This window comes from Lissotriton helveticus, chromosome 7 (genome assembly GCF_964261635.1).
Source record: "Lissotriton helveticus chromosome 7, aLisHel1.1, whole genome shotgun sequence".
Classification (NCBI taxonomy): Eukaryota; Metazoa; Chordata; class Amphibia; order Caudata; family Salamandridae; genus Lissotriton; species Lissotriton helveticus.
Window position 1 is genome coordinate 1,828,523,490 of NC_136068.1, and position 13,457 is coordinate 1,828,536,946.

At 48.8% G+C, this 13,457-nt stretch overlaps 1 protein-coding gene across 1 annotated transcript in view; it reads right to left on the reverse strand.

The window, feature by feature from the left end:
• Positions 1-4,124: 4,124 nt before the first annotated feature.
• LOC144767740 (natural killer cells antigen CD94-like) overlaps positions 4,125-13,457 on the reverse strand; it is a 147,006-nt gene continuing 137,673 nt past the window's right edge. The window contains exon 6 of the mRNA XM_078651125.1: positions 4,125-4,449. Within this exon, the coding sequence (XP_078507251.1) occupies positions 4,299-4,449 (151 nt within the window). The 3' untranslated portion in view covers positions 4,125-4,298. The remainder of the gene's footprint in view (positions 4,450-13,457) is intronic.

The following is a 13,457-nucleotide window of genomic DNA, read 5'->3' on the forward strand; positions in this document are numbered from 1 at the left end:
TGTTTAATACATTGCATTTAAGGAATCGCAAAATTTGCGATTCCTTAAGTGCAATCGCAAAATAAGGAATTGCAAATTTTGCTATTCCTTATTTTGCATCAAACATGTTTGATACATACCATTTGTCTAATTAGCATTCGCAAAGGCCATTTGCGAATGCTAATTAGCTTGATACATATGGCCCTTAATAATTTAAATGGTGCGCACGGCTAAACAGTCTCTAAAGAGCTAACTCTGTTCTGTAAGCAGCATACTTCACAGTCAGTATATACTGTCTGTAAAGTCCTATTTATTCTGCAAGCAGATAATTCCTTTTTATTCGAAGCAGAACTTAAACCTTCTTCTTCCTGGTCTCAATGTTTGATCGCTTACGGAATCATAGTTACTTAGTTTTGACAATCTGCTGTCAACCGAGCATAACTTAACACCTTTCAATGGACCTATATATTCTGATCCGCTTTTTTTCCTGATCGGTTTCTACCAGGATTGACAAGAAAAATATACAAATGTTAGCAGGAGGACAGGGACCGTAGTGGAGCAGTTTCGGAAAAACAAAGTGAGAAACGTGAAAGGGGAAAGATGGAGACATGTAGAAATGGCAGTGAAGAAAAGCTAAAACACGGAAGGTTGGGAGAAATCTTAATAGTGCGAGGATAGGACAAGAAAGAACAAGAGGATTGAGATGGACATAAAGGCATCGAAAAATAGGGAGAACGCTGAAAGTAAGAGAAAAAAGTAGGAAGAGTAGAAAGGACAGAAGGAGAAAGAAAAAGTGAGAAACAGAGAGACATTGTAAATTAAACTGTTGAAAAATAACAATTTTTTCATAATACACTTGACAAATGAGTGTAGCAGGGTACAGTTAGGTAAGTTGTTTTATTTAGCATGCCGTTCATTTTTCCCACCAAGGGTTAAATAAAAATGGAAAGAGGTAGGTAAGGCATATGGAGAACAAGACAGAGAGAAGACAAATGTAGCCATGCATTGGACAAATGAGAGACAGAGGGGAGATGGAAATACAACAGAGAGTTGGAAAGAGAAAAATGAAGAGTGAAAGTAAGAGCAGGAATTTAGGGAGTAAAATAAATAGAGTGGCAGTTGTCAGGAAGTGAGGGAGCGAATGAGAGAAAAAAGAGAAGGGTCAGAGAGTGAAATAGGGAGGGGGAAAACTAAGAGAGCTATAAGTGATCAGAAGAGGCTGTCTAGAAGTGGAGCAAACAAAGTAAGCAATGCAGAAGGAGACAGAGAGGAGGAGTGACGAGAGTACAGAATGGAGTTAACTATAATGTGGGATCTGAAATTCGTGATTTAAAGAATGACACAGTATGAGATAACACTTTGCAAAACTGAGCTGTGATAGGCAGAACTGAAGGAGATAAGGAGAATGTGTGAGAAAACTTGTAAAAATGAGAGACAAGGAGTTTTATGTGGAAATCGATAAAGAGTGGAGGATGTGTGAGAGAGAGAACCGAGAGACTAAGTGTGACATTTTAGACAGTGTTGTTCGAAGTATGAACAGGTAAGTGCTGAAAATACGACATTAGGTGACTGCTTATTTTTGTCCTGTCTGGGACATCAAAATAATGAGCTGCCAACCCAAATCATAAGACTGGAAGTTTGTTGCAGGATGAGCACGTGATTTATTTCCTCCACCTTCGATCCCTGATTAACGCCATAATAACAATAGTTTAACTTATATCTGAAATCGTAAATAACATGCTGAGTTACTTCAAGTCCCTGAGAATGCACCCTGCATTCAGACAACTCACTCCTCATTCTCGCCATTCCTTTTTATGCTCGCCTGCACTCACAGCAATCACAATGCACTCACTGAGCACCATGTACCCCCGCCATTCATCAGCTCATCCTGCACTCACGGTGATCACTCTGCACTTGTGCTGTTCACCCTGCCTGTACCTCACCCTGCAGTCAACGAGCACACTACTCACCCTGCACTCATGTCACACTTCACTCAGCTGTCCCACTCACTGCTCAATCTGCAATCTCACTTAAACAAGCCCATCACTAACCATGCATTCTTTTGTCGCACTCTGCACTTACATCCGCACCCAAATTCATATGGTCAACTCACTCACCCTGCAGTCACTCCTCTTACCCTCCTCTCACACTGTTGGATCACTCTATGTGCAGTCACATGGGCACTCCTACCACCCACAAAGCACAGAGGGTTAATATGCCTGCTACAAAGAACGTGTACCATGCAGATCACAGACCTCATTGAGAGTAAAGTATAAGTAGCGCTATAAAAAATGAAATGTTTGTCATAAAGGTGCTATAGAGAGATGAGGTGCATTATTGATGAGTGGTAGTGAGGGAATTCATTGAAAAGGAGGAGGGAGCGCATGCCCAAAAAGACTGTCAGATGCCATCCAGGGACTTTTTGAGGCATGTGCAAAGTGGGCTCCGGCCTAGGACCCCAGACTGCTCTGTTCTGTAGAGTCTTGCCCTGATGGCATTAAATGATTCTTGAACAGATTGTTTTAAATATAACTTTCCTTTTCCTTTCTGAGCAGTTCGGCGTGGCGGCGTTGGCTCAGCATCCTGTGATACTGGGGATTGGGGAAAAATCATTAATCTCCCAGTGCCTAACAAAAAATTATGTTGTTCTTTCCAGTGAGTCCCTGTGTAGTTCATTCCATCATGGACTTTGCAAACTCACTATTAACACTGTTAGTGAGTTTGCAAAGTCCCTGATGAAACAAACTACATACCTTTTTGTTAGTACACACTTTGAAGTGCTACAAAAAGTGTTAAGACCCGAAAGTATTAGCGCGGCTGGCTTTAAATGAGCGCGCCAGTAAGTGCTTGACTGTGTGTATGAGGACTGGAGGAAGGACACTGACTGATACCGATTGTGTCCTCCGTGTGACTGACTGGCGCGCTCATGTAAAGCCAGCCGAGCTAATAGTTTCGGGCCGCGTTCCGGCTATATAAACATTAACACTTTTTGAATTGCAGAGTGACTACTTCTCTAGATTTTGTCTACAGAAAGTGAACAATACGTTAATCATAACATTTCTTGTCGAATGCTGCTAGTTTGTGACCTCTTTAGTTGTTTGTTTAGTTGTTTGCAACTTAAATTTAAAAAAATCTGTGAGGTTCTCAGCATTGTATCTTGAAGTCTGTTATGAAGCTCTGTGGTTATACTGAATACGCCGCTACCATGTTGTTGTTATGTGACATCCCTTTAATAATGTCATAACTGCACTTTCATAATTGCTTTATTAACCTTCTGGTTTCTCAAATTTGCTTGAAAATGCACCATTTACAAACTCTTTTTCAAATTGTTCTCGGGTGAAGAACCCCCATTTAATTGTTTTGGCTCGCTCACTAGGCTTGCTCGCCATGGTGCTCTCCCACAGAACATTTACTTCTCGCCACTTTCAAATCTCACCAGCCAGCACTGATTGTCAGTTGAGTATATATGGAACTGCAGGCTTAGGTTTGTCTTTCAAAGTTTCATGTTATTGTCCATTAATGTCAATTAAAATTCAGACCCTTCATAGTTATTCTTCAGCCTTAGGCAGTTTCTGAGACAATAGGACTGCTGTTTGGCATTGTTCTGATTGCTGTCGTTCCTGAGACAATAAGATCGCTCCTTGGCATGGTTCTGATTGCTGCCTCAGTTATATAATCTGCCATTGACATTATTGTTACAAATGGCGCAGATTATATGTTGAGTGCTTCCCACTTTCTCATTAGAACTTTGAGAAAGACAATATAGACGCAGTTCATTTCAATGATGGAGGTTTCAAATCAAAATATGCCAGATTTTTGGGCGGTGGGGCAAAGTGGTAGGTGTGGGCTGAGCCTCTGGAGGTGGGGGGTTTGAGGGGGCCCCCTCCATGTGTTTTGCAGGGGGGCCCCCCTTAAGTTTTGTTACGCCACTGGTACTCTAATTTTGACACATGTTTTGTGGACTAGTAGAAATCTAAAATGCCTATGACAGACACTTGTGAAGAGCTCCTACGTGGAGATAAAATGCTTAGAGTGAGTGATATTGGTATGTATGGTATTTTGTTAGGGAAGGCAGTATGAAGAATTACCCTGTAAAAGGCTCATCTGATGGCCACACACAACAATAAAGTTTACCATTCATTTTTAATATGATTATAAAAGAGATTTGTTTTTTCCAAAATCACAAACAAAGACTTAGCTCGAAATTTTCAAGGCAGATTTTCTGCAAACAAAAAATACACTTGTATATATTTCATTCCAAAGAGAGACAATCCAGATTTAATCTCAATTCATCAGAGCTTTTTGTTCTCATTTTTGGATTAGTAGCTGGTGACGAAACACTTCTTGTCCAACAGGATCGCCTCTTTCTGGCAGATCCACTTGGTGTTGTAGCTGCAGTTCAGAGGGGTGATCTCTTTGTGCCAGTAGAAACCACAGTTGTTTCCAGGTTCGTGGGTATTCACAGGAATGCTGTCAGAGAAAAAGAAAGAGATGAACCGGCAAGAAGGATTATCCCAATGCTGAAATTATTGTGCATAAATTTTAGATTTTGCTGAATGTGTGTACACTTTAGATCTTTTCTCTAAACTGGACTTTCAAGCACAGCACATATTATTTAGTTTTAGAAATTCATTCAAAATTAAACCTGACAGTAATATCACTAAGACTCGGATAGAAAAGGTGCATTGTGAGAAAGGGCTGGATTGTCAGAAATTTCCATCATGGTTTCCATGTTTGGTGCCAGAGAGAACATTCCAGAGAAGTAGAAACCGAGACAGGATTGGCAGCTTGTTCTGATGCAAAAAGAGAGTGATCAGAATGCGTTTTAGGACAAATTACTTATTGATTATTAGGGTGAAAATCTGGGGTTAAAGTAAAGAATGGGTAACATTATAAAATATTGTATGCAAACTGGACATGTTACTAGCATTGCCCATTGACATGGACAGTTGTGTCCATGAATAAAGGCATAAGTGGTATTGGAAGGCCCACCATTCTGATTACATTTTGGATTTGCGTCTTTCTTATTCGGAAAGGGAGAAATGAACCATGAATCCCATGCAAAGTGTGAAAACTCTCAGCATGTATCTTTTTTTTATAGCTCCAGTTTTCGAGCTGCTGCTTTAAAAACAAAGGGGCATTTTCTCAAAAACGTGTGATAACCATTGCAAAAGTAACTTAACGCAACTTTCAACATCGCAATCTACCACGGGAAAATGATGCTTTGTTAACGAAGCATTCTCAACACCGCGGTACCATGTGATAGTATCCAGATAGCGTGTCAAATGACTGCGTTAAAATCAACGCCACACCACAAAAATGCAAAATTCGTATGCAACAAATCTTGCTATAAGTCCATTTGTGGTACAAAAAGCAGGGAAACCCAGTGACAGGCCTGCAAATCCCACGCGTCTGGCAGGAAAATACACTATAAAAGCTACATAAACATCACACCAGAAACAATCCAAACCGCGTAGCAACATGGATGCACCCTGACCGAATGCAGAGGCCAACACAAACCCCACAGCCCCCACAGACCACCAGCAAGGAACAACCAATCAATCAATCAATCAATCAATCAATCAATCAGGGGAATTTGTAAAGCGCGCTACTCACCCGTTAGGGTCTCAAGGCGCTGGGGGGGGGAGAACCGCTACTGCTCGAAGAGCCAGGTCTTGAGCTATTTCCTGAAGGAGAGATAGTCCTGGGTCAGTCGTAGGTGGGTGGGGAGGGAGTTCCATGCCTTGGCAGCCAGGTAGGAGAAGGATCTTCCTCCAGTGGTGGTTCTGCGAATGCGTGGGACGGTGGCGAGGGCGAGGCTGGTGGAGCGGAGCTGGCGGGTGGGTGTGTAGAATGTGAGGCGGTTGTTGAGGTATTTGGGTCCCATGTTGTGGAGAGCCTTGTGTGCGTGGGTGAGGAGTCTGAACGTGATCCTCTTGCTGACCGGGAGCCAGTGCAGGTCTCTCAGCTGGGGCGTGATGTGGCTGTGGTGGGGGGTGTCCAGTATGAGTGTTCCGATGCCGACCGGCCCAACACCGCAGGAGTGAAGAACGTCCCAATCCTCTACCCTCACCGTGACCCCCTACACCCGCAATCAAAATGGATGGTGGAGAACACGACACCAGGAGAAGGTGGGTAACAAAACAAGGGAACCCAAGGTCTTGGGGAACACAACTCGTCTCCTCTGGCTTTTTGGCAGCTGACAGCTTGACACAGACGAGACCGCTAAAATGAAAGAAGGGGACAAGATTAGACACACCCCTACTACTATTACCAGTGCCAAGTACACACACGAACCACTGACCTGCCTGCTTACCCCAGATAACAAACGGGAGTGGCTTGATGCGAAACAGGAATTCTTCCACTGCAATCGTATTGGTTGTTTCTTGCGTAACCCCAGACCAACCACGCCCCCTCGGGAAACACCGAGAATGACAAAGGGGGTGGAAATCACAATTCTTAGGACAAAAAAGGGAACAGGGGAAAAAGGGGGTCTAAAACCCAGCACTAGAAAAGACCGCTGGAACTGAGCTCGAAGGAAGGGAAACAGGGTAGGACCACAGGAACAGGAATCACACGGCAAGGGACCAATATAGAAACCAAGCACCTGTTTCCTGTTGGCAGCCCCCTTTTAAAGCGAGCCCTAGGGAGCGTCCATAAATTTGCATATGCACTTGGCACTTTTAAGAAAAAACCGCTAACGGGGAACTAGACAGAAGGAACCAGGCCCCCTTGAACCCCAACAGTGAGTTGTGCAGAGGCGTTCTATATGCGCTGGAGTCTTTTCTGTAGTTTGGCTTTAGTTCCAGCGTAGAGGGTGTTTCCGTAGTCCAGTCGGCTGGTGACGAGGGCCTGGGTGAGCGTCTTCCTGGGGATCCACCGGAAGATCTTTCGGAGCATGCGCAGGGTATTGAAACAGGATGACGAGACGGCATTGACTTGCTTGGCCATCGTGAGGGAGGAGTCCAGGATTAAGCCCAGGTTGCGTGCATGGTCTGTTGGCTTGGGGGTGGTGCCCAGGGCAGGGGGCCACCAGGAGTCATCCCAGGCAGAGGGGGATGTTCCCAGGATGAGGACTTCTGTCTTGTCTGAGTTCAGTTTCAGGTGGCTGGTCTTCATCCATTCTGCGATGTCTTTCATTCCTTCCTGGAGGCTGGCTCTGGCGGTGGCGGGGTCGTTGGTGAGGGAGAGGATCAGCTGGGTGTCGTCTGCGTAGGAGATGATGTTAAGGTTGTGTTGGCATGCGATGGCTGCGAGTGGACTCATGTAAGGGTGGACGTCCGAATCGGCTACGCCCACGGAGTAGGCGTAGTGTTGCCTTCTACGCATTTTGCGTAGACAGCGTAGCCGGCAACACTACGCCCACTCCGTGAGCGTAGCCGAGTCGGCCGCCACCCGCCTCCCTCCCGCCCTCCACTAGATACTTTATTTAAGCAATTATGTAGGGGAGAGCGGGAGGGAGGTGCGTAGTGGGGCTACGCGGAGTGCGGGAGTGGGCGTAGCTTCTCGCCCTCGCCGCGTAGCTCCGCGGAGCCCCACTACGCCCCACTACGCCCAGGGTTAGACTCATGTAGACGTTGAAGAGGGTGGGGCTGAGCGAGGATCCTTGCGGGACGCCGCAGATGATCTCGGTGGCCGCGGACCGGAACGGGGGGAGGTGGACTCTCTGGGTTCTACCGGCGAGGAACGAGATGATCCATTCCAAGGCCTTTCCTTGGATTCCGATGTTGCTGAGGCGCTGTATCAGGGTGCGGTGGCATACGGTGTCGAAGACTGCCGAGAGGTCTAGGAGGATGAGGGCTGCTGTTTCCCCGTTGCCGAGCAGGGACCTGATGTCGTCGGTAGCTGCGATGAGGGCGGTCTCGGTGCTGTGGTTTGCTCGGATACCGAACTGCGAGGGGTTGAGGGATCCGTTTGTCTCGAGGAAGGCGGAAAGTTGCTTGTTGACGATCTTCTCGATGACTTTGGCCAGAAAAGGGAGGCGCGAGATGGGGTGGAAGTTCTTGAGGTCCGTGGGGTCCGCGGTGGGTTTCTTCAGGAGGGCGCTGAGCTCGGCGTGTTTCCAGCTCTCCGGGAAGGTGGCAGAAGCGAAGGAGCTGTTAATGATGTCCCGGAGTTAGGGTGCGATGATGGAGTCGGCTTTGTTGAAGATGTGGTGTGGGCAGGGGTCGGTTGGGGAGCTGGAGTGGATGGTGTTCATCGTGCGGGTGGTGTCTTCGGTGCTGACCGGGGTCCAGGTGCAGAGGGTGGTGGTGGGGGGGGGGCTGGATCGGTAGTTGGTGCGTGATCTGTGTGCCGAAGTTGTTGTGTATGTCGGCGATCTTGCGGTGAAAAAACGAGGCGAGTGAGTCGCAGAGGTCTTGCGAGGGTATGATGTTGTTGTTGCAGGCGCTGGGGCTGGAGAGCTCTTTAACGATGCTGAAGAGTTCCTTGCTGTTGTGGGAGTTGTTGTCCAGTGGTTCTTTGAATGTGGTCCTTTTGGTGGTGCGGATCAGCTGGTGGTGTTTGCGGGCGGCGTTCTTGAGGGCTGTCATGTTTTCTGTTGTCTGGTCGTGGTGCCAGGCTTTCTCGAGGGTGCGGCAGGTTTTCTTGGAGTTTTTGAGGTCGTTGATGAACCAAGAGGCTTTCTTGCTGCCGTGTCTGCTGGGGGGGTTCTTCAGTGGTGCGAGGTCATCGGCGCAGTTGGTGATCCACTGTGTGAGGTTGTGGGCTGCTTCGTTGGGGTTCGTCGTGTTGGTGGGAGGGTTCTGGCTGTGGGAGGTGGTGAGCTGGTCGGCGGTGATCTTCCTCCAGCTTCTGCGGGGAACCTGTTGCGGGTGGTGGTGGGTCGTGGTTCTCCTGAAGTTGAAGTGGACGCAGCTGTGATCAGTCAGTGTAGTCCGGTGGCTGAAGGAGATGTGCTTGCTGGCGGAGAAGACGGGGTCAAGCGTGTGGCCGGTGTAGTGGGTGGGGGTGTTCACCAGTTGCTTGAGTCCGAGGTTGGCGAGGTTGTCCAGGAGGGTGATGGTGTTGCTGTCATTGTTGTTCTCCAAGTGGAAGTTGATGTCTCCTAGGAGGATGTATTCTAACGAGGATAGGGCGTGCGGGCTGATGAAGTCTGCGATGGCTTCGCTGAATTGTGTGCGTGGTCCTGGTGGTCTGTAGATGAGGGTGCCTCTGAGGGTGGTCTTGGGATCAGTGTGTATCTGGAAGTGAAGGTGCTCGGCGGCGGTGAGGGTGTCGTCGGAGTTGGTCGTGATGCGGAAGGTGTTTCTGTGGACGATGGCGATGCCTCATCCGGTTTGGTTGACGCGGTCCTTGCGGGTGATTTTGTAGCCATCAGGGATGGCTATGGCAATGTCGGGGGCTGAGGAGGCGTTCATCCAGGTTTCTGTGAGGAAGGCGACGTCTGGCGATGTTGTGTCGAGGAGGTTCCAGAGTTCGACGACGTGCCTGTGGTCGGAGCGGGTGTTGAGCAGGATGCACTTGAGGTGATTGTTGCTGGTGCCTGGCTTGGCGGTTGCGGAGCAGGTTCGGAGGCAGGTGAATCTGCAGGCTTGGCAGGTGAAGGGTCCGTGGGTGCGTTTCGGGGTGGCTCGATAGCAGGTGGAGTTCCGGGCGGCGTTGAGTGCATGGAGGGTGGCGGCGTAGTAAGTCCGTCGGGTGGGCTGGCATCGTCGGGGGCCAGGGGTCCTGGCTCTTGGCGCGGTCCAGGCCCAGACGGGCATAGACGGGCTTGCCTTTGGCACGCCTTCGGCGTGCCTGGTGCACGTGAACGCTGCGCGTACGCGCGGTCCCCGTCATATATGGCCAAGTGGGAGGGAGGAGCAGCTGGGAGGCAGGAGCGGGGCGGCGAATGGGGATCGGGACTAAGGAAGGGGGCGGGGCCACAGGGGAGCAGCAGCGGGGAGCGGGGGGAGACAAGTGCGGGAAAGGGACGGCCAAGGAGAAGAGGGAGAGGAAGACGGAGAGCAGTCCGCATTAAAACCAGATCTGTGTCATGGAGGTGAGAGAACACTACCATCAACTGACCCACAATTAGACCACCGGGAAAGCAGTTGGAGTGTCAAGGAGGCCAATGGTGGAGGCCAAGAGGCGCTGCCATGATGTGATAATCTAAACTTGGGGAGAGGGGTTGGCCTAACGGCTAAGGCACTCGACCTCGTACCTGGGGATCTGGGTTCGAGTCTCGGTAACGACGCCAAAAAACCTCCTGTGATTCTGGGCCAATCACTTAATCTCCCTGTGCCTAAAATGAAAGCGTGGCCGTCCTCATGTAATGTAACTGGTGCTATGTAAAGCTCTCTGATACCTGATTCGGTTCGGGTCTAGTTCGCGCTATATAAAACTCTGCAAAAAAAAAAACAGGCACAAACCCACTGCCAACAGGAAGGCAGCAATAGCGACAGGAGGTGGGAGTCCTGCTCCACAGGAGGAGCTGGAGGAAATGCAGGCCACAGTCATCAGTGTGGAGATGGTGCAAGGAGTAGTGAGTACAGCTTGAGAGGACCTGACACAACATCAACAGGGTAAGTAACGAGCATGGACTAGGGGGACCGGGGCAGATGGGCACCATGACACACATGCACAACGATGTGTAGCACACTGTACACCCACAATTACCCAGGATCATGTCCCTGATCCCCGTGGAACACTGCAGCACACACACATAGCAATCACAGCACATCCCACGACAATGTGGTACCAAGTGCAACACCGACACTGCAGAACAGGGGACACAACTGGGTCCACTCATGCGCAGAAACAGGCCAATCACATTGAGCAGAGCAGGAAACTGTGAAATGCATATGTACGTGTACAACCTCACATCCGTCATGTAGTCCAAATGTCCACTGCCCCCCACAAATTGCCAGCACCGTCCAAACTGTCACAATGTACATTGTCACACAGTCTGCATGTCAAACAAGAACAATGCGCCAACATAAATGTCAACACAATGTCAACATGAATCTCCCCTTCACATTGCAGGGGGACAAACAACACCTTCAGCAGGGCAGACCTGACAACCCATCAGTGATGCTGGAGATGACCACCACACCTTCAACACCGACGCCCTACAGCAGCTCATGGACATCTCAGGTGACCCACCCCCAGGAGCAGGGCAGCCAAGCTACATAGAGGAGACCCCAGCCCCTGCACAGATCACACAGTAGGAAGCACCCCCACCACAGCTGGCTCCCAACACTTCACCGAGGCATACATCGCATTCCAATGCCAGGTGTCAGAATGCCAAAAGGAGGTGTTCGAACAGGTGCGGGTGGGCTCACAGCTCATGGAAGGCGAACTACATCACATACGGGGTGTTGAAGACACATCAGGGACCACCTACACCCCATAAAGGAGACCCACACTGTAACAGAGACACATGCATTTGCCTACCTCCTGTACTACACTACACCATCCACACACCCACACTGCTCCTCCGTATGACAGCCCAGTAAGCATGGGCGTAAAATCAGCTCCGATCGCGGATTTTTCGGATTTTCGGCAAATTCGCAATCCGCGAACTCTCGCGAATTTGTCGAAAATCCGTGAATCCGCTCGCGGCGGATTTTTTGCTTGGTTGCGGCGCGCGGCGTGGTGCACGGCGTTCACTTTCCGTCATTAAGCGTTTGCCGAGTTGTTTTTCTCGATCATATTTTACGAGTGCCGCGCCATTTTGGATCTTGCTGCGTGATCCCGCGGGAGTTTGGCGCCCGCGAATACGTAATCGCGGCTTGCCACCGTGCACAGCACACCTCGCGAGAGTTCGCAATTGAGAACATGTAGTTGCGGCGGAAAGGAACAATCTCGCACTCGCGAAATAGAGATTTTGCAATTCTGCACAAGAAAATCACCAGCAAACAGGATAAACCTTCAGAAAATTATGATTTTTATCAGAATCACTCCTCAGGTTGACATTTGCATGGCCTTTTTTTTTGCAAGGAGTCCATTTTTGGGGGGGAGGGAGGAAGGAAGTGCCCCACAGTCTCCAACTTCCTGTTCCTGTCCAGCAGGCTCCTCCCAGTGCTTTGTCCATCTCCTGGTCACTTTCATTTGGATCTGGAGCTGGAAGGATTTGGATCACTTTTGGATTAGAAATCAACTTTCACAAGTAAGTTTGTTTGGAGCATTACAGTTGCTGCAACTACAATTTTGGAACTTTTTCAGAACATTAAATAAATTATATTGTGGGTAGCCACAGTATCCAGTAGGACCAGGGTTGGTTATGGGTGCATGATACAACTGTTTTGTTGAATTTAAACACCATTGAGGCCATGGATGGGCTGGGATTGTGCTGATTTATGTCGTTTTTTGGGGCTTGCTGGTGTGGCCCTTTGCCCAGGGGTGGTGAGTGTTGCACGGGCCTAGTCTTTCTGTGGGGTGTCTTCTTGAATTTAAACATCATTGAGGCCATGGATGGGCTGGGATTGTGCTTATTTTATTGTTTTTTGTCGTTTTTTGGGGGCTGCTGGTGTGGCCTTTTGCCCAGGGGTGGTGGTGCATGGACTGAGTGTGCCTGTGGTGTGGTCTCACTTTCTTTAATGTAAACATCAAGGATGGCATTGGATTGTGGTGATTTCTGGCTGGTTTTCTGTTTTTTGGGGGTGTACTGTTGATGTGGACTGGCCATGTGGGTGGTGGTGGTGGCCATCTTGAGTGCTGGCTGGTACAGGCAACATGTGCTTGGGGTGTAAGGGGCCATTTTGAAGAGAGGCAGTGTCTGAGGCCTGCACTTATTTTGCCTACTTTTCATCCATTATGCCCAGGGGTAGTGAGTGTTGCATGGGCCTAGTGTTTCTGAGGGGTGTCTTCTTGAATTTAAACACCATTGAGGCCATGGATGGGCTGGGATTGTGCTGATTTTATAGTTTTTTGTCGTTTTTTTGGGCTGCTGGTGGGGCCCTTTGCCTAGGGGTGGTGAGTGTTGCATGGGCCTAGTCTTTCTGTGGGGTGTCCTCTTGAATTTAAACACCATTGAGGCCATGGATGGGCTGGGATTGTGCTGTTTTTTGTGTTTTTTGTCGTTTTTTTGGGGCTGCTGGTGTGGCCTTTTTCCCAGGGGTAGTGGTGCATGGACTGAGTGTGCCTGTAGTGTGGTCTCACTCTCTTTAATGTAAACATCCTGGATGGCATTGGATTGTGGTGATTTTTGGCAGTTTTTCTGTTTTTTTGGGGTGTACTGTTGATGTGGACTGGCTTGGGGTGTAAGGGGCCATTTTGAAGAGAGGCAGTGTCTGAGGCCTGCACTTATTTTGCCTACTTTTCATCCATTATGCCCAGGGGTAGTGAGTGTTGCATGGGCCTAGTGTTTCTGAGGGGTGTCTTCTTGAATTTAAACACCATTGAGGCCATGGATGGGCTGGGATTGTGCTGATTTTATTGTTTTTTGTCGTTTTTTTGGGGCTGCTGGTGGGGCCTTTTGCCAAGGGGTAGTGGTGCATGGACTGAGTGTGCCTGTAGTGTGGTCTCACTCTCTTTAATGTAAACATCCTGGA